The 24,457-nt window shown below is 42.2% G+C and overlaps 1 protein-coding gene across 2 annotated transcripts in view; it reads left to right on the top strand.

The window, feature by feature from the left end:
- The window catches only part of ATRNL1 (attractin like 1), a 2,205,421-nt gene that overhangs the window by 1,428,171 nt on the left and 752,793 nt on the right, over positions 1–24,457 (top strand). For both annotated transcript variants that reach the window (XM_029610472.1, XM_029610473.1), the window contains exon 25: positions 14,378–14,439. In XM_029610472.1, coding sequence (XP_029466332.1) covers positions 14,378–14,439 — 62 coding nt within the window. The remainder of the gene's footprint in view (positions 1–14,377; positions 14,440–24,457) is intronic.

Raw genomic sequence — 24,457 nt, forward strand, 5'->3', positions numbered from 1 at the left:
CTCAGCCATCAGTTTTAAAGATGTTAGACTTACTTTGGATCTCCAAGGAGCATCAGGTGCCATAAGAGTGTTGATGCTCGAGCATGCAGATCGCGATAGCATTCAGTCTAGGCACCTATAGGCCGATGCAATATCGGCTTGCATAAAACAGGTTCTCATGATTGCGCGCCCAGCCACCTCTCCTAGGCGCACAGTGCATTATTTAAATGAAGTGTCGCATAAAAAGGACATGCTGTGGCTAAATTGTGCGTCCCTAGCGCATCCATGGCATCGGGCGCCCAGGAGCTGGGAGTGGGTTAGGAAACGGACATTCAGTTAATGGGCATCTGTTTCCCTAACCTGACCGCCATCAACATTTTTTTTTCATGCTGCTTATTGTGGTTCCTACTACTTAGTGTCGGGACGATACCAAGAAAAACAGTATTTTGGGCTCTTTTAGATGGCTCGGAGTATGTAAGACTTAACACCAGCCCTGGGGCTGGCGTTAAGATTTCCATGTTAAAACATGCGCATCGGGCGCACGGTGAGTTTTTACATCAGGGGTAATAGCTAATAGCCTCATCTACATGCATTTACATGTGATGAGCGCTATTAGCTACGTGCTGGTTTGGACGCATGTTTTGAATGCGCTAATCCCCTTATTGCATTGGGTGTTAGCCTAGCGCTTTCAAAACGCGCATGCGAGAGCTCGTTAGCCTATGCGCTAGGCTCATCGCACGACATAGCATTGGCCTGTGTGTAACTAATGAGTCTAATTGATATTGCAGCTACAGGAGCATGCAGTACCAGTCTGTGGTTTAATACCTTTTGCACATGTATTAGTTAACTATTCCCAAAATAAAAATAAATTTAAAGATGGAGGTATGCTACAAATGAGAATACACTGAATTTTGAATTGGGAGACATCATGAAGTAGGAAAATCTCCTGCCACAGTCTTTCCAGTGTTAAGGCCAGATTCATTAAGCTGTTTCTCCCATTTTGTGCCTATGGGAAAAACCCTAGTTTGGTAATGGATGCTAATTTATCATAATGGCATTTTTCTCTTCATTTTGGAAGCAGTCAGGCAGTTCGTGTGTCAAACCTGTGTGGCCAACCCTTGCCCTTTAGAATTGACTGCATGTATTCTCTACGCTGCACCATAACCAGCGACTATGCTGGGATCCTATTTTCATGAAAGACTGCATTAAAATGCTTTTTATAGTCATTGTTATTCATAAGTAAAAGGTGCATTCCTTGGCTAGTCTTAGCTGATAGAAGATGTGCTACAATAAGATAAGTGAACGTGTTTTCCTGCTTCCGTCGTCATTATGGCAAGAGCAGCAATCCAATAAATTTCTTTTACAGATGTTCACATCATGCCCATCGTGTTTCTGGAAAACAGGATTAATAGTTGTACAACACGTATTGAAAAGAAATAGAAAAGCTGTTAGTTTTGGAAGTGATGTGTTGAGACTCGAGAAAAATGATGACCCCGACCCTTCCCTGAAAACCTTTTATTTCAAACGTTATAAAATTATTATTGATAATTAGATGAATTACACTTATTGATTACAAGCTATGTTCCTGGCCAAGAAACCTTTGTGGAATAGGTGACACAGCCGTTGAAGGTTGACAATCGAAGGGAAACTAATTGCAATAAAGCAGATTGCAAAGCCTGGCCTGAGCATCGGTTTTTTAAGGTGTCGCTTGTGCAGAATAACTCAGTGGGTTCCTCGTTTTTCCTATGCCTCACTTAAAGTTGGATACTTAGCACAAATGCTCTTGGGTGGGGGAAGGGGAAGGAAAGAGAATTGATCATTTTTCAACTTTAATTGCACTTTGAAGATGATGGCTTGAAGGAAGCTATTACAAGTGTTCTTATTTTTACTGGAGATTGCAGATGGACGGAGAAGGAAAAAGAGAGTGGTAGAGTGAGACTGGGAAAGAGGGAAGGGGTTGGAGGTGGGGAGTGGGGAGTGGGCAGAGCTTTGATTGGCTTTCCACTGCCCCAGAAGCAAGGGAAACCCTGCAGTGAGTTCTGTGAGATTTTCCTTTTCTCCATGGGACGGAGCTGGAACCTTTGAGGGTCCTATAGAGGCAGAACAAGGAAACCTTTCTTTGAAAATGGAGAACTGAATGGTGACCTGAACTCTGATCCTGGGAAAGATGAAAGAGTTTATTGACATTGTGAAGTATTTTGTTTCACTGAGCAATAGAGAAGGCTTCAGTGACTGTTGTGGGTTTGTTGCTTTCTCCATTGTATCAAGCTGAAAGCACTGAGTGAATGCGCTTTTCATCTCTTTCTCTGCTTGGGGTTAACTGCAGTGTATACTTTGGTTTCTTGGTTTTGATCATGGGATGGACCTTGAGTCATTGTGTATTCTCTCTGACTCTGCTCCTGTAAATCACCAAGGCTGAACTGTTACGGCTTAGCCTCTGCTTTCACCTGGGTTGCTCTTGGTGTTTAGGCTCAGCTCTGCCCTCCAAATGTTTTGGCTTGCCGACCTCTGTTCTGATATGCATCATTAAGAACAAGATCTGTTGTCTCTGTAAACATTCATTAATTTTAATGCTATCATAAAACATGTTTTATTAGTCAACAGATTTTTGTAATGAGGTTTATAAGGTTCTTTGGATGGAAACAGTACATTACTAGTATATCATAGGAACTGCTCAACAAGTTACCCTGAATGCCAGTTCATTTCTGATACTGAGAGGCTTCTGAGCTTCACTATTGGTAAAGTGGAAATGTGCTATATTATAGGCGAAAAGCACAGATGATATCAGCAGATTAGGACAGCTACATCTGCCCTGTCTGCACACGTGTAGCTGATCCTAACCTCTCTCCTTCTCTGGCCCATGGTCCACCTCCCTTCTCAGTGAAAAATGACTTTCTCATAGTCATTGGAATCTCCCTCACTTCTTCACTGGAGCAAAGTTCCCACAGTTCCCTGGGGTATTTCCCTTTGAAATCTGGAGGCCAACTTACACCGCAGGTACTTCTGTACCCTCTACATGTGAGCACGTGTGGGGATTTCAGATCCCTTATGGCTCAAGTAAAATACTTACATGGTGAAGCAGCACGTGCACTTTTATCTGCTGATTTTATCGACTGGCTCCTTAATTACCTAAGCAAAAGCATTTGAAAACTTTCTTTTCCATAATGACCCTTTGCTTCCACCTTATCAATATCCATTTGTAGATGCTACCTCCAAATCTGGACAGAGTCCTCAAAGTGGAGTCTTACCAGAGACCTATACAGAAGTAGTAATTATTCCCTCTTCCAACTAGTTGTACCTCCAATTTTGAAAAAAATGCTTTATTCACAGATTCTTCCAGTTTTGTAAATTGTCTGTCATTTTTCTGCTTATATATTGTTTCAGATTTTTATATTATCTGCTTTCTTTGGTTTGATATAGAAAGGCGATCGAACAAATCAATAAAGTAAACTAAACCCTTCTAACTCTTTTACAATATGACATATAAAGACACTGAAGAAGTATGAGCCAAGCAGTGATTGCATGGCACTTGGCTGTTCGTTTTCCCTTCCGCAGTGTGGATCTTATTGAGTATCACTCTCTGAACTTCCCTCACAGTTTTACACCACTCCTAGAATGGTTAACCTGTTCACAGTCTTCTGTGTTAAACAATGTCAAGGGCCTTTCGGAAATTCAAATGGCGTGCAGCAGATGCGATCTCCTTTATTTACTTTTCAAAGAAGTCAGGCAAGTTTGTTTGGCAAGATCTTCACCTTGTGAAATTTTTTTTGCCTAGGATCTTGTAAGCCATTGACTTCAAAGTATTCCACCACTAATTTTAAATGAATAAGTCTGTAGTTTTCTGCCTCATCCTTGTTCCTTCCCTTGTGGTGTGGTATGATAAATGGAAGAGTTGTAAAGGGAACAGTATGTACCTCCTTATGTTCTGTCGAACTCCGAGACATATTCCATAGCATTGTCTAATTGCGCCAGAACTTTGAATACTACCTCATTGGAACATGGGATTATATTCCCCCACAATAACTTGTACATTTGATGTTTTCCTTTGATTCATTACTGTCTAAAGGGGTATATGCTTTAAACCCCAGAACATCTTTAAAGACCAAGACCAGGCATTAAGCCTAGTCTACCTTAAGACTCAGCCTAAACGGGATCTCAGTTAGTAGGGTATTTTCTCATGAGAGAAATAAATACCAAAGAAAAGGGAGGCCAGGAGGAGAAAGCAGCAGGAATTACGCCAAAACCCTGCATGTTTGCTGTAGCACTACTGAGGTAAGCAGGCTTATGTTTTCTGCTTATCTGTTAAGTATAACTAATAAAAGTATTTTCTGTTGGAAAAGCTAGAATCCTTCAGGATGCCTTCAGGTCTCTGTAGGAAGACAAGGTCCTCCCCATGCTATCATGTATAGTGGTAGTGGTACAATTTACTTGTCTAAGCTTCTGGGCCTGGATTCAGTGGCGGCCTAGATAATTGAATCCATCAAGCTAAAGGGCCTAGCCCTGCCCATATAGAATGGGAATTTTAGTAAGTTGGAGCCAGACATGCTAGGGTTTATTTATTTATTTGCTTATATTAGAAAAAAGTGAGCTTTTTTCTCTCCTTCCCTGTTGTTGTGCAAGGGACCGAGTACATCTGAGCATTTGCTGAGCCAGCATGAAGCACTTACTCTAGGCATTCACAGAGGGGCAGCAGCAGCTGCAGACTGTAGTACAGGTTTAGTGGGCCCAGCAAGTACAACAAGATCACCTGGACTGGCAACAGGCTTCATTGACAAAATTAGCACAAGCATGAAAGCTATTACAGCCTGATCTAACCCTGTGGTTCCCATGATCCTTAAAATGGCTTCAGGAGACAACACATACTGTTTCTTAGTGAACTTCAAACAAACCACCTGGCTAGCAGGGCAGCCAGAGTCCACTTGGACCAAATACCTGGCTAATTTGCTGACAGGCAGCAGAAAAGCTGCCTTCCAATGTGCAAATCCTGATGAAAGAGCCACCTACATAGAATTTAGCGTTCCCAATCTTGAACAAGCAGGGTGAATTCCAGAAGTGTATCTACAGCAGTTCTGGCAGAGATTCCTCTAGCTGGGAGAAAGCCAATGAAATCTCTTTTATCGGCTGAAGGATATAGTGTGGTAGTAGTTACAGCCTGAAGTAAAGACTGGTGCAGAAGTGGCTTAGCTGGTCATCTTGGAGCAGTTTTTAGATGTCTTGGACCCTCCTATGTAGCAGTAGATATGCCAACACCCAAAGCTTACACTAGAAACTGCTGTAGAAGTCAAAGATATCTTCCATCAAGCCTGGTCAGTACCCGAGTACTCCAGACTGTGAGAGAGGCAGTCAGCGCCAGACTACACAGTCAGAAAGCAAGACACCCGCTTGAGGACTCCAGGGAAGGAACAAACCACGTCCTTACACTAACCACAGGATTCTGGCCCACTACCCTGCTTTAGTTGTGGAGAGAGAAGCCACTTTGCTAAGGAGTGTCACTGGGGTTGAGGAAGAACTTGATGACACCACAATATGTTGTTGCAGTTTTGTAGAGGTTCTTTGCTCAGTTTCAATATGTTTGTAGTTACAGTTGAGTAGGCTTTGAAAGGCTTTCATTCAGAGAGAGCTAGTGAAAAGAACATAGATTGACTATGAAATACAATGACTCTAGCTATATCCATAGAGATCAATGGTAATACCACACCACCCAGGTCTTGCTGAAGACTGTGGCTAGGCAGCCGACTTAGAAGTGGGAGTACTCCCATGGCTCACATACCCCATCATTCTGGGATGCGAACACCCAGATTTTGGGACTCTGTGGACCTGGCTTACAACTGAACCAGCCAACTCAGCCACTGATGAGGAGCCATTCCCTGAGGTCTTTCTGCTAGAGGACTGGGACATATACATCGGGGACCGTAAGATACCCAAACTCCGAAGGCAATACCACCAGGAAAAACTCAGCTATTCTAGGATCTTGAGGCCATCATACATAGGGGCCCTGGGACAGAGAAGGATTTCCAAGCATTCCAGGAACTCTTGCTTTTTCCCCAGAATGGGGAGGGGATCTCTGGCAACTTTAAACATGCTCAAAGTGAAGATGAGTCACTTAAGTTTGCTTTAGAACTTATACAGATGGAGGATGGGAGGCCAAAGCCCAGCTCCGCTGTCTTTCATAATGCAGTGAGACTTAGATGATAACTTTCAAACAGATGTGTGCGACAGCATATACACACGTATATGGCCACAAGCATATCTATGCTAGTATTTTATAACCGCGTTTATGATAGACATGCGTTTTATAAAATATGCATATCTCTATCTTGTGTCAGATGCGCGATAACATGCAATGCATTGAAAGAACATATAACAATGCGCTGAACTTGCATACTTTTCTTATCTGTTTTAAAAATATATGGACGTATATTTTACCCACAAAAACAGAGTAGGATTTATTTGACTATATCCATGTGTTTTAAAATGTGTGTGTAAATTAAATTGTTAGTTTTACCAATTAGTTTAACAGTTCTCCCAGTCCTTCAGGTTACCGAGATCCTCCTGGTTCTTCAGCCTGAACTCCCCACAGTTCATCTAGGCTTCCTACCAAATCATTATTCCACAATAAACACATTTCATATCATTTATGCCAGATAACTAGCAGATGTAAAAGTACGTAAGTTAGCAAATCTACGTGTGCGTCTTTTAAAATGGCAACTTACACGCGTAAATGTTGGCCTTGCCACAGAGAACCCCTTTTTTATGCGCTTATATGTGCATGCGAAAGTGAAAATATGCACAAAGGGGTCGATTTTAAAAGGAGCATGCGCGTCCATGTGCGCACAGTTCCCAGCGCACGCACGTGGACATGCCGATTTTATAGCATGCGCACGCATGTGCACGTGGCCTGCGACTAGTGTGCAGGGGGGGATTTTAAAAGGCCACTCACAGCGATGGGAGTAGGGCTTCACCAGTACCCTCCCAGTCCATTGCCAGTTAAGGAGCGGACTGGGAAGAAACTTCCCTACACTTCTACCTAACCTTCCTACCCTGTCCCCCTCTCCTTTCCTCTCCTCCCCGACCCCTAAACCCTTCTTAACTACTTACTTTTTGTTTTCTTCGATTACTTACTGTTCCTCGGGAGCTGGCTGCCGACACGCTTCCCCGGGACAGCGTCATTAGCTAACAATATTTTGTGTCAGCTTGATGATTTAATATCTTTAAATATCTCTGTAGCTTTGAATTTATGTGTCTTTTATTTTACTGGACAGACTGTGTGTTTTTGGCATGGGCAACCATGTTCTCCATTGGTTTAGTTCTTATCTTTCGAACTGGCAGATGCAGGTATGAGTTGGACAATCTTTTTCCTTATAAGAACATTAGAAATTGCCATACTGGGTCAGACCAAGGGACCATCAAGTCCAGTGTCCTGTTTCCAACAGAGGCCAATCCAAGTCATAAGTACCTGGCAAGTACCCAAACACTAAGTAGATCCTGGAAACATGTTCCTCCTGGAGTTCCTCAAGGTTCTGCACTCTCTTCCATGCTATTTAATCGATACTTAAGCCCCTTATGTGCAATTCTTTCTACATATAATATTGTTTACGAAGTATATGCAGAAATTATACAGCTGTTTTTCTCTGTAAAGCCTTGTCTGTCTTGCTAAACTATCTAAAGGCAGTGAGTAGCTGGCTATGTGATAGTAATCTTCATGTAAATCTGGCTAAAACTGAAGCTCTTTGACTTGGTAAGACCTCAGTTTCTGCATAGCTGCTGAAGCTGTATTTTACAGGTATAAAACTCACCTTTAAACACACCACCAGTGTTGTAGGCATTAAAATTGATTTTGCTTTTACTTTACAACCACAACTTAGTGCAGTCATTAAGTCAGCACTTTATAAACTTAGATTGGTTCAGTGTTTGAGATATGGTTTGCCCAGCAATGATTTTGTACAGTACTGTAGTTGCTCATCTTAATCACTATTGACTACTGTAACTCTCTCTCTCTCCATAGGATTGCCCACCTATTACAATAGAGCTTTGCAATTACTTCAAATTACAGCTGCACAGCTGATTGTATCTTGTTCTATCCAAGATCACACAACGTCATTATAAAACAACTGCAATGGCTTCCTATAGCTCAGCAAATAAATGTTAAGATCTTAACGCTGGTCCTTAAAGCACTACAAGCTGAGGGTGTTTCCTATGTAACCGAAATGCTTGTTGTATATATACCATTACACTTGGAAGAAAGCTTTTGCTTAGGGCCCTTCCTTCAAGGAAGTATGACTACAGTCTACCTGGCGCAGTGAACTTTCTGGAATGCTCTGCTACAAAATATTTCTGATTATAAATGTTTTTCAAGCAATGCAAAGCCCACCTTTTTCGTTTAGTCTTTGAATGATATGCTGTAGATGGTAATTGTATTATATCTCATCTGCCATTTGGATGCCCAGTCTCCCGGTCCCATAAGGTCTGCTTGCAATTTCTCACAATCCCATTGTGGTTTAACAACTCTGCATAATTTTATGTTGTGTGCAAATTTGATTAAATCACTGATTGTTCCTTTTGCCAGCTCATTTATAAATATATTAAAAAGCACCAGAGAGATCCTGTGTGTCTGTGGGGGGGAGGGGGAATGGGGGCTTACATGTGAGAGACGGCATGTGCGAGTAAGAGAACATAAGAACATGCCATACTGGGTCAGACCGAGGGTCCATCAAGCCCAGCATCCTGTTTCCAACAGTGGCCAATCCAGGCCATAAGAACCTGGCAAGTACCCAAAAACTAAGTCTATTCCATGTAACCATTGCTAGTAATAGCAGTGGCTATTTTCTAAGTGAACTTAGTGCGCACTAACCCGATTAACGATTTTTTAACAATAAATCGTTAGAATTCCTATTGTATCATGTTCTTTAACGATTTAAGACGATTTTAAAATTATCGGACGATAATTGTAATCGTTGAAAAACGATTCACATCCCTATTATATTTATAATGCAGTAAACTTTTGGAAGTCCTCTTGTGAATCAAAAAATTGAGGATTATTTGTGTAGCTACAAATTGCTCTTTTGCCACATAACAAAACAAGTTGCGTTTGTTTTTAACTAATTGTTTTTCAAATCTCAAGAGGGCAGCAGCCATGTCCTTCCTTTTTTAATAGAATAAGCATTTATTTTACCTCTCAGAATAGCCTTAGTGCTCTCCCAAAATAAAATAGGGTCATCCAAATGAGCTCTGTTAGTATCTAAAAAGAAATCCCACTTTTGCCTAAGAAATTATGCAAAACTTTTATCTTCTATTAAATGCAAAGGAAAATGGCAACACCTATGTTGCAAAAGATCTGTCCCCCAAGTGACAGAAATCCAAACAGGGGCGTGATCAGATGGCCCACTCTCGCCTCTGTAACCCGAATGAAAGACCCAGAATGTACCAAGAGAGAGTGGAATGAGTCTGGGACAAATTAGTAAAATCTTTCTCAAGTGGGTGCAGTATTCTCCAAGCATCCAATAATTGCAAAGAATCTAACAAAAAAGGAATCCCCTTCCAAAGTGAGCATCTTTTATTAGGGAGAACCGCTGATTTGTTCAGCCCAGGATAATGTACACAATTTTAAAATATTGGGATCATACTGAAGCGATATACTGACAGTGCCTAAAAACAAGGAATTATCATACGAATTGAGTATTACAATAAGTTGGCCATAGAATGTCGCTTCAAGGATCAAAAATCATCCCTGAGTGTCTTTTAATTACTTGCAATACTTCAAAGGGAATTGTTTTGTGTACTAACACAGCAACACCAGCTTTCTTGGAGAAAGTCAAGGCAAATGTTCAGTGTCAGTCAGATGTATTTCTTGTAAGAACACAATACCAGCTTTATTTTTGTTTACAGCAATCCTTATGTTTTGCCTTTTGATGGGCAAATTAAAGCCACCTATATTCCATGAGAGTATTTTAGTGTCTGTGGAACTCATACCTCAATGAAGTAATCTTTACGTGATAATGCAACAACATATAAAAGTCTACAAACCTCATGGAAGATGGCCCCCCACCCCAGATCCCCCTCCCCCATCATCAGTTTGACCAAGCCATACTGTATCTATAACAAATACTAAACCTAATCCCTCTCCAGTCCTAACATCTTCCACCTGTGCCCTCCTTCCCACTAAAACCCCAATCCCTCCTCCTTAACCACCTCCCCCCCCCCCCCCCCGTCCCCCTTAACCCTGGTCCGACACCCATTCATCTGGGTGAAATCATGTTTAACACTCAGTGCCAGCTCCCAACAACACCCCCGCACCTCCCTCATAGCAATAGTAAAATAGCAAAGGAAAAGGAAGAAAGAACCAAATCCTGTGAAATAAACATATAGAATTATTTATCCCTTTAAATTTGCTTTAAAAAGAAACAGGTAGATCATTACAGACTATGACCAGGTATACAGACCACCAGAATCTTTACACAGCATATCCAAAAAAGAAAAGAGGAAGGAGGCCACAAGGGCACATCCATATCCACAAATAGCTGCCAAGCTAGGCTCCATGATGAAAGTTCAGGAAGAAAAAAAAGCAAATAGGCACAGCAACATGTCAGATCTCATGTGTTGAAGCTGGGAAGCAGTGCATAGAAATGAATCCTACAAGTGCTGCCCATGTATTGCTGCTTGCCCCCAAGTGCTGCTTGGTTCATGTCTGCTCACCCTGTATATCGCTCAAATTCTTTTTATTAGTCTGCTTTCCAAAGACAAAGAAGGCGTATGAGATCGCTATGTCTATCACTTATGTTTATCACTTATGTTTATCACTTATGACCTTCATTACTATGTAATCCAATCCAATTCTTATCTACCTTGATTACTATGTAATTTAAATTGTATATTTAGTTTTTCTTCTCATTGACTATTACTTAAAGTTGCTTAAATGTTCATTGTTCCATGTAAGGCTGTCTGGCAAGTTTTTGTTCTTTGTAAACAGGTTTGATTTGCATCTAATGTAGGAAGATCGGTATAAAAAAAAACAATAAATAAATAAATAAATAAATGTGTTGAAGCTGGGAGGCAGTGCATAGAAGGAAAAAACAAGTCATGTGGCCTCGTGAGACTCAACCTAGAGAAAGCAGAATATACATGGCTAACTGAGAAAGTACACAACATGGCTGAATCACCAGGAATGAAATGTAACAAGAAGTAGTCACCAGCTGTGATCTACTGCAATGTGTCAAAACATGCACGTCCAGTAAAAGTCTGAATACATCAGCTGAGTACCATAAGGGCCTCATTGTAGAATCCCCCATAATGTGAGGACAGAACACTTTAGTAAGTTGCCAGAGTAAACTCACAGATATCCTTGAACTATTGCAAAATCAGGTATTTTTGTCACCCAACTACTTGAAAAAGGTCTCTGCCTTGCAGGGAATGCAACCACAGAGTCTTATTGTGAACCATATGGAACTGGTCAGGGTATAATAACATATTCTGCACTTTTAAGGAGTGCAGGTTAGAGCAAATAACAGTCCTTTCGCTAAATATTCCTGAAAGACTACGATCTTCCTGTTCTCCTAAAGTAGCTGTTTACCCTTTTGCAGCAAGCGGAGAATAAGTGCCTTAGGCGAGTAATGGAATATTTAGGCATTAACAGTCCTAGGCTGTGCGGCCTGTCCAGTGCGTGTGCTCCATCCAAAGGTTACCCATCACAGTGACCAGATCTAGCTCATGTGGGACCCAAGCTTCCAGGAATCCCTGTAATTTGGCATCCGAGATCGGGTCTGACAGTTCGATGAATCGTAAATCATTACGCCTTGACCTACTTCCTAGGTCCTCTATTTTTTCTTTTAATTGCGACAGAGTTGCCTTCAACATGTAAGATCTCCCACGGTAATCTGAAAAGCATCATGGAGGTCGGACACTTGCTGATCCAGTGTAGCTGTTCGTTGGCCATAACCTCGTCCAAGTTTGCAAAGATCTTCACCAACTTAGAGTCTAATTTGGAGTCTAGTGCATCCATAACTGTGAATCCCTGGCAGGGGCCGTGTCAGCTTCTAAGGCCCTATCTGCCATGTTAGGGTCAATCTGCTTCCATTTATCCTTGTCCTTTTTAGGAAGCCACTACTAGGGTTGGCAACTGATTCCAGATTTTCAGGTCAGGTTGATTCAGTCCTGGTTTTACCTCCTTGCACGCAGGGACTTCTGATTTCCCTATTGCAGTCCCTAAGAAAAGCAAGGGTGTAGGTACCTGCTTGCAGGGGAGTAAAACCAGGACTGGATCAACCTGCCTGAAAATCTGGAGCCAGTTGACAACCCTCTGATGAGTTTGCCAACATGCCAGCTACCTATGGTAAGCAGAAAAATAAAACAGTTGCAGCAATGAATGGAAGAGGAGAGATTGCTGGGGGATTGCCCCCAAAGCAGCAGGAATCAGTATTCCAGCCTGCTCACATCATCATGTGATCTCCTGATTGCTTTTATTTTGCCCCTACTTTTCCCTTTTTTTTTTTACTTATTATTTATGTGGTGGTTATTTGTAACTGCTTAGAAGGGTTTTCCTGAATTATCAGAAATCAAGTTGAAATGAATGAATGAATAAATGTCCTTTCTGAAAAGAATATATCCCCATATGACTACCTCCCTGTCAATCCTAATTATTACTGAACTGTGGTTCAGTAACTGCAACCACATCAGCATCATCTTCCACCAAGCGACTTCTAGGTCAGTGATTTTGTTAGACTTACAGGTATTTGCCATCACGAATTTCCAAATTATTTTTCTACCTCCCCTCTCTTGTGCCCTATTTGTTTCATCCTTTTAATCTGTTAACTGGCCCACCACCTTTCTCAACTGCCATTATTATACAGAGGACTTTGGGCTTTATTCTCTCCGCTCCAGAGTCTTACACAACTGTTTGCACATCTCAAGATTCCCAGGGTATCTTCCTGTTTACATTCAGCAGTGAATCTATTTAGCCCTCTTCGCTGTAGACTGTTATGGAGAGAGACAGAATTTAGGAAGTACTAGAAAAACAAACTTTGGTTTGTACATTGCTAAAAATAATAGCATTGGTCAACCTTTTTCCTAGAATTCCCTGTACATGCCCAGTGCTGCTCCTGTTTAGACAGATTGAATTCTCATCAGCAATTCATAGGACAAATTATTAGAACACAAGGGCAATAATCGAAAGCATTGCCTCGGGTAAAGCAGTGATTAATCTGTGAAAATGGGCTCTTTAATGATTGCCCACCACCATCGATGCAGATAAAAGTAGACGCATTTTTCAGTAAGACGCGTACGTTTATCTGCATACCAAGGAAGCGTTCCATGCAGTGAAGGGATAACCAGTGGCATTTCCACCCATGTGCATTTGCTTATTGCCCCCTACATTCAGGCCGATGCAGTATTGGCACGCATTAAAGGGGCACTCATGATTGAGTGCTCGCTCCCTTAACGTGTGCCGATCCACCTCTACCAGGCGCCCAATTTAATATTTAAATTGGGTGCCACGGTATAAAGGAGGCGCTAGGGGAAATTGCACAGCCCTAACACCGCCTCGGCAGTGGGTGCCCAGGAGAGATGACTGTCGGCCGATTAAGAAATGGGACGCTCAGCGTCCCTTTTCCTAACCTGACTACCGGCACCCTTTTTTTTTATTATTATTTTTTTTTGGGGGGGGGGGGACATTTCTAATTTTTTTGTTCCTCCACTTAATATTGCCACGATATTAAGTCGGAGGAAGTACAGGAAAACAGTATTTTCTGCTTTTCTGTACACTTTTTGGCCTCCTCCAAAATTAATGCCTGCTCCGGGCAGGCGTTAATTTTGGTGAATAAAAATGTGCACATCGGGAACACTTTTTTTTTTGGCATTGGGGGAATAGATAGCCTTATCAACATGCATTTACATGTGATGAGCACTATTACCTACACGCGCAATTGGAAGCATGTTTTGGACGCGCTGACCCCTGTGTTGCATCAGGGGTTATGGATGTGCGTCCAATCGCACGATGAGCCATGCGCAGTGGCCAGTGCACGGAATTGCATCGGCCTGAGTGAGAGCAAACCCATTTATTTATTTAGATGAACTTTAAAACACCTTTTTATCAATTTAGTTTCAAAACACTGTGCAAAATTTCAAAATGTGAAAACTCAACAAAATACATAATATGATAATAAAATACAGCTCAATAAGACATCAGTACATAAAAGAGCATGCAAAGTAATCTGAAAATCCCGATTAAAATTGTACTTTGGAGACCCAGTATATGTAGATTTCTCTTATGCATAGTCATTGTGCATATCCTGAAAACCCAATGGACCTCAGGGCCACCAGGTCAGATTTGGGAAGCCCTGGGGTAGAGGGTGCAAAGCATTAGAAAATTCTGTATTTCCTGTAATATATTTTTGTTTTAATTTTGCAGATTGCCTTCTCACAACACAACACCATCATGGACCTTGTACAGTTTTTTGTCACCTTTTTCAGGTAAACGCCTTACTCTTCTCTCTGCACTTCTTGAGACCATGCACTGTTTAAGATGTTTTACTAACCACTTCCCTGAGTTGCATGCAGGTTTCATATGTATAAAATGCATGATGTGCCAAGATAATGTTTGGAGGAAATATTGTTACCATTGTTAGCTATGCTTAGGGACCTTTGTTTTCCATTTTTATTTTATTTCACCTGGAAATTTCAACGTTACAACAAAAAAAAAATCAATGGAAAACTGACTTTTCCACTGATTTTTCTCCTGTGTCTTATAACTGTCATTTTTCCACTGATTTTGTTTGTTATAATATTGAAATTCCCTGGCAAAATAAAATAAAAACTGAAAATGAAGATCCCTAGCTATGCAGTAGTCCAGGATGAAATTCTATATATATATATATTTATTTATTTTTTTTAATTTCTTGGGCACTCTATTTAGGAAACCATTTGTGAGCATTTAACCAGAACGGCCCATTTTGGGGTGAGAACTGTTAACAGTTTTTGTCCTAAGGAGGATAATTTTCAAAGGTACTTCTGTGGGTAAAACAGTTTTTAATGGGCAGAAATGACCTTTGACAAATGATCAGGGCCGGTGCAAGGGGATTGGGCACCCTAGGCACCTTCAACCTTGTGCCGCCCCGACTCCCCCCCCCCCCCCCCCAAAAGAAAACTCACAAATCACCTAGTGGTCCAGCGGGGGGCCTGGGATCCATCTGCCGCCCCTAATGGAAATGGCACCGGTGGCCTTCAGTCCCTACCATGTGACAGGGGCTACCGGTGCCATTAGTTGGCCCCTGTCACATGGTAGGGGCTAAAGGCCACCGGCGCCATTTTGGTTAGTGGCAGCTGAGGCCCCGGGAGGAGCGGCAGATCATTCCCAGGCCATCCGCTAGACCACCAGGGGGGCGTCGGGAGGGTGGCAGGGTGAGGAGGGGGCTGGCAGAATTTTGAAAGGGCACTTTTTGCCCTTTCAAAATTCTGCCGCCTGCCACGGCGCCCCCTAAGTCTCGGCGCCCTAGGCACAGGCCTAGCTTGCCTAGTGGTTCCTCTGGCCCTGCAAATGATGCACATACTGAGCGGGAAAACGTATGTACATATGACTGACCCAGAGGTGTTCTGGGGACAGAGTTGGGGATCGGATTGGATTTATGTGCTTCTCTGAGGACAGGCAGGATAGTAGTCCTCACACATGGGTGACATCATCAGATGGAGCCCCGATATGGAAAACCTATGTATGTACATAATTTTAAATTCCACTGTATGTCCACTCGCGCACCCATATGCGTGTGTATTGTCACCTGTGCACTTGTTTTAAAGTTGCTGTTTAAGTGTGTAAATTTTTTGGAAAAAGATGTAACTTGGTATGTAGGTAGATTTGGTGGATTAATTTTTCAAAGCGGACCTATATAAAAAAATCTACTTTGAAAATTGGTGTAACTTGCATGTGTTTCTTCTGATATTGCGATGCAGGCTGTTTTGAAAATTACCCTCATAATATGCATGTCTACTACCCAATACAGAAAAAAAAATGTCTCAAACCAAACTTTTGAATTGGACTAACTTAATACATTAGGCTTAGTTTTCACAGGATTTTGGTTCCCAACCCCTAGATTCATCAAAATGCTTTAATTTTACATGGATAACGCCCGCAATAAAAAAAGGGGCATGGTTATGATAATTTTAGAATTATCACATCATGCACTATCTTAACGCTTCATATAGGTGGTTTACCGCAACATGTGATAAAGTTTTCACACTCTGCAATAATTGTACATTGCTACTCGCGAAGTACCCAGACAGACATTTACATTGGGGTAGGGAAGAGAAAGAGAGAGACTTTTTTATAAGGACTTCATATTAGCAAACTATTTATATCATTATTGAAGGGCCAGCTAGTAACTCGAGGTGAGGTTTTGGAGGTGGTGAAGGGTTTTGGGGCTAGTTTTACATGCAAAGTGAAGCGTATGAACAGCACAGTAGACCTCAGTGAAGATCTGACATCTTTTGAAGTGAGGAAAGTTACACAAAAATGAGATTTCTACAATGTTCTCTCACCCTAGCTTGATGGACTACTAGAGTGGACGAGGATATACTGAAGGCACTGGAGAGAACAAAAAAGGAAGACAAGACTGGATTGGAAGGCAACACAAAGCTAGATGAGGCAGGACTGGAGACTAGACTGGACTGAAGTCGAGGAATCAGGAATGCTGCAACACACACTGCTAGGCAGGAGTCCCATTGCAGTGGTAATGTGGTGAGGTCCAGAGAGCCCTTATATAGGACAGCATGGCTGATGTCATCTTGAGGCGCCGTGGAGTACTTCCCGCCAAAGGGCCTTTAAGAATAGGCACATGCACACCTAGAAGGAGCCTTGGATGGAAGAGGAGCATGACATCATTCTGGTGCCACACCGGAGTGCGAATCACACAAAATGGCTTTGATGGCATTAAGCTGCTTCTCAGCCACGGATGTCTTCCGGCGGTATCCGGGGTAAGTGAGGTTGGTCGCAGGATGGTCCCATGAGTCGGCAACTGTAATAGTAACCCCCCTCCAAAGCCCCCTCCCTTATCTTCTGGGCTTCAGTTTATGGGGAGATCTCTTCTGGAAGTCTCTTAGGAGTTGCAGAGGGTAGGCTGGCTTCCAAGAATTTTCCTCAGGGCCGAAGATTTTCCAGGAGATGAGGTATTGATATTGATTCCAGATTATATGAGAATCTAGAATCTCTTGTACTTCGATCTGGGTATCTTCTTCAGTGGCTACTTCAGTGGTCCAGAAGGGGTGCTCTGCCCGACCAAGACAGAATGGCTGGTTTTAGTAGGGAGATGTGGAATACATGTGAATCTTTAAGGTTGGTGGCAATTGGAGCTTGTATGCTACAGGATCCAGTTGACGGTTGATGGGAAAAAGCCCTACAAATTGCAGGATGAACTTCATAGAAGACATCTTAAGTCTTAGATTCTTGGTGCTTAGCCAGAAAAGATTTCCCAAGTGCAGCTAAGTTTTGGGACAATGTTTCCTATCAGTTTGTTCCTTAGAACAATTTTCTGCTTTGTTCAGAAGAAAGGTATATCTTTTGCAAGAGTTTCTGGAGCTCCTAACCCATCAGCTTAGCCACAGAATAATTGTCAGCAATAGCAACTGGTCTGGGCACAGGGGGTTGGCGTTGAGGATGATGTAAAAGGATGATGACTCTGTGGAAATATTCACATGATTGTTATGGGTAAATTCGGCCCATGGAAAAAAAGAGGCCCAATTAACTTGTTGTTGATTCACGTAGGCCTGCAGAAATTCCTTGAGGTTTTGATTCACCTGTTTGGTTTGTTTGTTTGTTGCTCTGAGGGTGATAAACAGATGTGAAATCCAAACTTAGTCCAAACTTTCTGCACAGGCCTTTCCAATATTGGGCTGTAAATTGAACCCTTGGTCTGAGAGGATATTTATTTTATTTATTTTTCATTACCGGTGTTCGATCTAGAATATCACATCGGTTTACAGTGTACATAAGGTTTTTAGGAGGACGGGGAGGAAAGGTGTTACTTATTATACATTGAGCTTTATAATACATTGAACTTATTATACATTGAGGCTTTATAATATATTGAACATAGGGAAACAGCGATTTTTTTCATTGTGTCACATTGCTACTACAGAGGCCATAGTGATATTTGTGAGGATATAAGAGGATATGAAGTGGTATCCTGTGCAGAAGGAAGATGTGTTGCACAAAGAGTTTATATAAACCACAACGAGTGCAGAAAAAGTATAACTTAGTCCAAGTATCTTCTAATTCATGCTTTATTGTATCTTTACATCACTGACATTTAAGCAGCAACTCCACTGTTTGATGTAATTATAAACAGTGGAGTTGCCGCTTAAATATCAGTGATGTAAAGATACAATAAAGCATGAATTAGAAGATACTTGGACTAAGTTATACTTTTTTCTGCACTCGTTGTGGTTTATATGATACTTATGCTGAGTGTAGCATTTGCTCATATTATCTCTGGAATTGGCACAAAGTGTTTAGCCAGTTCAGGCATGGATTGGAGTCTGGGCAGAGGAATGAGCTGCGCCATCTTACAGAATCTATCTACAACCACCCATATGGTGGTGGTGCTGCCAGAAAGGGGAAGTTCACAGGCAAAATCTGTGGCCACATGGATCCAGGATCCTCTTACTCAATAAGCCTTCACACGGTTAATGCAGCTCCAACATTGCTCTCTGCTTCATGGCAAGGGGAAATGTGGAAAAGAGGATTTGCAACCAGACAACAACCAACAAGGACTGAACTACACAGTCTGGGTAAACAAATAAGCGTGGGGGTAGCTTGCTTATTGCGGTGGTTACTACCCTAAACCAATTAAGCCTGATACTTCACTTTGAATGCATATACAGCGTTACTCTCTGCTTCAACAACAGGGCGAAATATGGAAAAGAGGATTTACATTCAGACAACATCCAACAAGGCATTGATCTGTGCAGTCTGGGTAAACAAGCATCGGGGTAACTTGCTTGATGCGGCGGTTACTACCCTTAACCATTAAGCCTTATGCTCACCTTTGATGCAACTCCAACATTACTCTCTGCATCAATGGTAGGGGGTGGCAGGAAATTTGAATCAAACAGTTACCAACAAGAGCCCTGAACTTGGTGGTCAGTGAAACAGATAAGTATGGGAAAATAAGTGTGGGAGCTTGCTGGGCAGACTGGATGGGCCGATTGGTCTTTTGCTGCCATCATTTCTATGTTTCTATGTGGGCCAGCAGTGGCTGTAACAACCCCCACTTTCATGTTCTGACACTTTTATGCATGGCACATGTAGGGCAGGACCCTATGTAACATTGGACATAGTCTGGGTGATACCAGAATGACCAGATAGGAGTCATGTGCCCATTCAAGAACATTTTGTTAGGAGGAGCTGTGAAAATGGCAGCAGCCACAGTCTTGGTTGGTTCAGTAATGTGCTGTGGAGGATCTAGAGTTCACTCAGTATTGAATGACCAGAAGAGAACATCAACTCCACAGTTCCTGTCAGTAGGCCGGTACCGCAATTTGAAGTCAAACTGATTAAAAAAAAAACAAACAAGGATCAATGGGCTTGCCAGAGATTTAACCTCTGAGCTTCAGCCAAATGTTCAAAGTTTTTCTGATCCGTATAAATGGTTACTGAATGCTTAGACCCTTCCAGCAAATGTTGCCATTCTTCCAAAGCTAGTTTGACCACTAATATGTCCCAATTACCAATGATCTGATTCTTCTGTGCTGAAGAGAATTTCTTTGGAAAATAGGAACAAGTCACAAGAGTACTATTATGGTTATGCTGTAGGAGGACAGTGCCTGCCCCAAGAGTAAATGCATCTACCTCCAAGATGAATGGCTTAGATGGATCTGGGTGGTGTAAGCACGTATAAAGAGTGGATTCTTTTTCCAGCTGCTCAAAGGCCTGAATAGCATCCATGGTCCAATTTTTGTTATCTGAGCCCTTTAGAGTAAGTGCTGTGAGTGGGGCTTCCAAGGAAAAGTAACCAGGGATAAATTGCCTGTAGTAGGTTGCGAATCCCAGGAAGCGTTGTATCGCCTTGAGTCCTATAGGCTAGGACCACTCCGATATGGATTTTACTTTCTCTGGGTCCATCCGAAGGCCTTGATGTGAGACAATATATCCTAAGAAGGGAGGTTCCACCTGTTCAAAGGTACACTTCTTTAGCAAGAAGGTGAATTTTTAGACCCATGTGCGGGCGTCCATGTGTGCGCGGTTCCCGGCATGCACATATGGATGCACCGATTTTATAACATGCTCGCGCAGACGAACTGGGCTTTTCCCCAGTTTCCTCCCAGTCCGCTCCTTTATTGGAGTGGACTGGGAGGGAACTTCCTACATCCCCTACCTACTCTGCCTGCCTTTTCCCCATCCTCCCCGACCCCTAAAACCCCTCTAGCTAGCCTTTCTTTTGTTGTTTTTATACTTTCCTGCTCTCCGGAGCAGTACTAAGTTGAGCACACCGGCCCCCACCCAGACCACGCACCCAGCCTGCCCCTTTTTGTTGAAGCCAGTCTTCAGCACATACCAGGAGATAAGCTGGGGCCATTTAAAAATCCCTGCGGCACGTGCACATGGCCCAGCCACGCACATATCTCCCAGTTTTTACACACACCGGCATTTATAAATTTACCCCTTAGTGTAGAGATGGTATTCATGGGGTCTTTGAAGGACCTGTTTCACATAGTGTCTGTGCTCGGACAATGACTTTGAGAAGATTAGAATGTCATCTAGGTAAACTACCACATGGGATTAGAGCAGGTCCTGGAAGATCTCATTTATCATAAATTGGAAAACTGTGGGGGCATTGAATAACCCAAAGGGCATTACTAGATATTCATAGTACCGTCACAGGTGTTAAAGGTGGTCTTCCATTTGTTGCCTTCTCAGATTCTGATTAGGTTGTATGACTCCCAAAGGTCTAGCTTGGTAATCGCTTGTGCCCCCTAAAGGCAGTCAAAAAGGGAAGAGGATATCGATTATTCTTAGTAATAGAATTGAGACCTCGATAATCAATGCAGGGATATGATCCAACATCTGCAGGTGAGGAAGAGGGGCGAATGAAGCCACTGTTCAGGTTCTCCTTAATATATTTAGTCATGGCTTTTGTTTCTGGAGCAGAAAGTGGGTATCCTCTGCCTCTGGGTGGAACCTTGCCAGGGATCAAGTTTATGGCACCATCATAGGAGCAGTAGGATGGCAGGACCTCTGCCTGCTGTTTGCTGAAAACATCAAGAAGTCTGTATAATGCGGTGGCAGGCCAGAGAATTGTGAAGTGACTTTCCAGGCCACAGGTACTGCAGGGGAGACTTTGATGAGACATTGTTCATGACAATTAGGACCCCATCTAGCGATTTGCATCATGGCCCAATCAGTGTGCTGCTGATGTAACAGGAACCATGGCAGGCTCAGAATAATCAACAAAAGTTAAACCTTTGTATATTAGAAGCTAAAGACAGAAAATACTTCAAACTGAGGAATGACCATCATACAATCTTGCCCACATCAAGGTCATTTGCAACCAGATTCTCATGCACATAAAGTATATAATCATTGGTCATGTAGTCCACTGTATTTATTTTTATTTTTTGTATGCATAAATGAAACTTGTCTCAAACAAGTATTGTCCATGAAGGTCTGTCCCATATGTCAACACTGACTCAGTGTTTCAAATCCATTTTGCATCATTTCCCAGATTAGAATATGAACAGCATATGTAGTCACCACTGAATATCCTGGTTAAGTTAGCCAGATGGGTAACTTAAGTAGCCACTCTGCTGCTGAATATGGACCCCAACTTGTCTGAGTAAAATTTCACCGGTGAGAGAGGCGAGAAATTTAAATCTTGGGGTTTGTTTAGGTCGCTCCAAAAGTTATCCAGATATAAAACCTTTGAATATCGATCTCTACATTTTCAGCTAAAAATTCATGTAGGATTCACCAATTAGGATTCCAAATTTAGACCTGTTATTCATTTGCCTAGATATAGGATTCTAAGTTAAGTTTCTACAGGAACCCAAGAACAAATGGATTACACTGGGCTCTGGTAGAATAAGACCTGTGAGTCAGAGACACACACTCTCAAATGACACAAGTACAAAATGCCTTCTCAGTCTTAAATAATGAAGAAGCTCTAGCAATAAAGTGGTAAGTGAAAGGAATGAAGAAACCCAATGCACACAGAAATTCAATTATATAACAAAAAAACATAAGACAAAGCTCATTATGCTGGGTGACTCAATCATCAGAGGCACTAATATGGGAACTCTTTTCGAGGGAAATACTAGTTACATCTCACTCTACATGCGAAACTGGCCCCTAAACCACCACAACTCCTCACTGCGACCTATTAGGTGGCTCTCCTATAGAGACATAAATACTTCCCTACTATTAGGGCCTTGTAGATAGTGTCTGTCTGTCTCTCTCTCTCTCTCTGTTACTGCACCATGCGGTAACTCAAAAATTTCCATAAACACACCACTTTTCCTTATTGCGGGTGTTAGCACCACTTTTTGATGAATCTAGGGGTTAGTCTAATAACTTGAAAAAAGTCTTTTCAAAATCTGAATTATTCTAAAAAAAAACCCATTACAGACCTAATGTATACACTTTAACTTGTGTTTACTTTTATTGTTTTTTTATTTTATATTTATTTGTTTTTATTTTTTATTTTTTTAAGTTTGTATTAAATGTTTATTGTTGGAAATGCTATTATTTATTGTGCCTCATCTTGAACTATTTTAGGAAAGGTGAAAAATAAATAAGATAAAATGAATCTCTTGTGGCCCAAAAGAAAAGAGCTCAGAGCCAAAGAGCTATATATGTAAGATGTTTCATTTTAGGGTGCCAATCTTTTTTTTTTTTTAATTTACCCCTGAGAACATTGCAGAAAAGTCAATAGAGACCTATTGGGTTTCTGTCACGTGTTTATTGGTGCACCTAACCTTTATTTAAAAGATCTTCACCAGTGCTTTCTAGCAGGATCTGAATGCAGATGTCTCCTACTTTGCAGTTGCAGAGGGGGATGACTTTTTGATCTTGGGTACTCTCCAGAATTCTTTTTTTCTCTTTAAAATCTGAAATTCAGCTACAGGGAGGGTAATTTTCAAAAGGACTTTGACAGATAAAGTAGTGATTTACCAGTAGAAATGGCTCTTTAGAAAACTGCAACTGATACACGTATAAAGTTACACGCATACACATTTAGTTTTATGCATATAGTGTTTGGGGGGGGGGGGTACATTCTATCCCTTCATACCCTGAGACTTTGGCCTAAGTCCTGCCGGCCACCAGAACCCAAAGCCTCAACCTGTGGGAAAGGAGGCTAGTAAGGTGAAGTTCCAATTCATTCTTATCCTAGGGTACATCCGCCATCTGTTGGTGTTGTTCTGGGGGGCTTGCTCCCTAGGCAGTGCCAACTACACTACAGCAACAAGGGCTACTTATGTTACACCATCAGTTTTGCATGTTTAGTCATCAAAAAAATGGACAGTGTAGAAGATGGGAGCTTGAGGCTGAAAACTATGTGCATATACATTTAATTTTCAAAATATAAGCATATGGGTTTACATCCTTCAAGGTGATTCAAATCTATGCTTATGCTTACATTCCAGCTCCTCTCTATACCACACCTTTTCCACAAAGGCCATCACTTCAATCTCTCCTCTCCCCAGATGGCCATGACTTCAATCTCTCCTTCCCATAAACTAACCACTTTGGTCACTCTCCTGTTGTTATGATTCGCCAGTCGAGGGACACCATCACGAGCTGCCAGACTCACTCCCGACACTGTCATATGGCTGCTGCGGCACGGATGCCGCTTTTTCCAGCTGCTTCACGAATGCAGCAAGGTCACTGCCAGACTGCCACTTCCACTAGTTCTCTCTGTGCGCTGCGCCTACATGTGTTATATGGGCCCTGCGGTGGAAAACAGGAACAGCGCATTATGAAGACATCACGAGATCAGGGCTATTTCAGTCCAAGCCCTGCAGTATTTCCTTGCCTCAGCAATGGGTCTCCTACTCTCCAGTAGTATGTGTTGTTACAGCATTATCCTTCGTCTCTGATTCCTAATTCCTGCCTTATCTTCCTTCTCCAGTGTTGTCTTCTTGTCCAACTTGTTCTGTCTTGCTCTCCTGTCTCACCCTGTCCTGCCCTCTTGCCTTGTTGGTTCATCTCCTGCCTTCTGTGTGTCTTTGTCTCCCCTCAACCTGACTCTTTGAATTGACCTCTTGCTGGACCCTAACTACTCTGAATTGCTGCCTGCCACTGTCCTCCTGCCTAAATTCTGACTGTCATCGTTTGTCTCATGCCTCTGACCTTTTGCCTGGACATGAACTACTCTCGACTGCCACCTGCCTCTCATCCTTGCTTTGCCCTGGACCACACTCATTCCTTTCTTCTGAGCGACTCTTGCTTAAGTCCTGCCAGCCCCAGAAACACAAGGGCTCAACCTGTGCGGAACGAGGCCGGTAC

Source organism: Rhinatrema bivittatum, chromosome 7, assembly GCF_901001135.1.
Source record: "Rhinatrema bivittatum chromosome 7, aRhiBiv1.1, whole genome shotgun sequence".
NCBI classification, from domain to species: domain Eukaryota; kingdom Metazoa; phylum Chordata; class Amphibia; order Gymnophiona; family Rhinatrematidae; genus Rhinatrema; species Rhinatrema bivittatum.